Source organism: Austrofundulus limnaeus, unplaced genomic scaffold (genome assembly GCF_001266775.1).
Source record: "Austrofundulus limnaeus strain Quisiro unplaced genomic scaffold, Austrofundulus_limnaeus-1.0 Scaffold50, whole genome shotgun sequence".
In the NCBI taxonomy this organism is placed as follows: domain Eukaryota; kingdom Metazoa; phylum Chordata; class Actinopteri; order Cyprinodontiformes; family Rivulidae; genus Austrofundulus; species Austrofundulus limnaeus.
Genome location: NW_013952452.1, coordinates 2,210,202 through 2,211,781, shown reverse-complemented (window position 1 = coordinate 2,211,781; position 1,580 = coordinate 2,210,202). Strand labels below are relative to the sequence as shown.

The window sequence follows — 1,580 nt, the reverse complement described above, 5'->3', positions numbered from 1 at the left end:
GACACATGCTAATAAGCTCACAACCTTTAATTAAGCAATATGTGTAAGTAGGCGGCCATTACAGCCTGATTTGTGAGCCAGTTCATTACACTAAGCACAGGCCAGAAGACACATATTCAATACAAATCAAGCTGGCCTGAAAATTATCCTGTTTAATGTGAGCCCAAAATTGATATTTTATCACTCRTCTTCTGATTAGTGACTTTAAGATTCTCCATATTTCATTGTGCCCGGGCGGTGGGACAGCTGACAACCTGCATTCATTAAGGAGTTGCAAAAGTGTTTATTGAGTTTATTACATCACAAATGGCTTGTCAGTTCACACGCCCTGGTTATGTTTTCAGTGCATCTCAAGAAGAAAACATTAGAACGTGCTGCACAACTAAAGTTGTTTACTGTCGGATCAGTCAAGCTGGCAGGGATTTGTTTATGTAAATATGACATACTAACCTAAACACACTTTTATTGGGTTATCAATTCTTAAACATAAGAATACTGGAGATATTTACATGTTTGAAACTTTGTTTTGACTAGTAAAAGACTTACTTTATTTAATTATCATTGATTGAGGTCTTGCAGTTCGAAACCAGAGCCACTCCCACTYCCTACAACGGGCTCAATGCGATGAGTCCCTGGAAAGAAAAAGCATCAACTGAAATTTGGTGAATAGAAATTAGATATGTGACTTAGATTTGCCTGAGCCTTTATGTCGCCTTTAACTGATAACTTCTTCAGAAAATGAAAACATGCTTATGTCATCACAAGTTTATTTGTATGAATGAAAAATCAGTGTTAGACTTACGACCAAACCGTTTCTTCCGTTTCCGTAGCGGGAGTGAAGCCCTCTCATCTTCCTTGTCTTCTCTCTGATGAGCAGAGCTTGGACCTGGGCAGGGTATCCCCTTGCTTCCATGGTCAGCCTCCTCTGATTCTCCAGTCACCTTCAGAAAATGTCCAACACAGGATTAAAGTCAGTCACACACCCGGAACAGACTGGAACCAAAAACAATAAAAAGCACAWTGTGTTTTAGGACACATTGGTAGAGTATGTATCGAGCATCTCAAACAGGGATTATCCTAAAAAAAAACAGCAACTGACATGGAAGTGTTGTGAAGTYAATTCTGGTYTGATAATTTCAGGAATCCTGCATGGAAACACTTGAAACAACCCAACTCGGTAGTATTTATGCCAGGCCTGTATAGCGCTGAGATGCTATTAAAACACATACAAATACAAACCAGAAATGAGGCATGGAGCATGTGCTTAAAGCTTGCACACTGGTTGTGAAATGTAAACAGAAGATGAAAAGATGGCCTTAAAGTCGTAGGTTAGACCAGTGGTTCCCAAACTTTTYATCTTCTKACCCACAAAATATYCATRGCAAAAACTTGTGACCCCAAATATTACTGGTCTGAGCACACAAACTTTGTTAWTAACCCAAAAAACAAAGGCTACACAAATATAAATACTTACTTATTTTGTGTTTTTGTAATAATTATAGGGAAAATATTACATCACCAATTATTTTATTACCCTTTAAATTGATTTCTGAAGTGAAGTGGTTCCCAAACTTTTCAGC

At 38.1% G+C, this 1,580-nt stretch overlaps 1 protein-coding gene across 1 annotated transcript in view; it reads right to left on the bottom strand.

Moving 5' to 3' along the window:
- Window positions 1-218: 218 nt before the first annotated feature.
- ofcc1 (orofacial cleft 1 candidate 1) overlaps window positions 219-1,580 on the bottom strand; it is a 101,593-nt gene continuing 100,231 nt past the window's right edge. The window contains exons 22-23 of the mRNA XM_014008436.1: window positions 803-941; window positions 219-632 (exon numbers count right to left, since the gene is read on the bottom strand). Of these exons, the coding sequence (XP_013863890.1) occupies window positions 559-632; window positions 803-941 (213 nt within the window). The 3' untranslated portion in view covers window positions 219-558. The remainder of the gene's footprint in view (window positions 633-802; window positions 942-1,580) is intronic.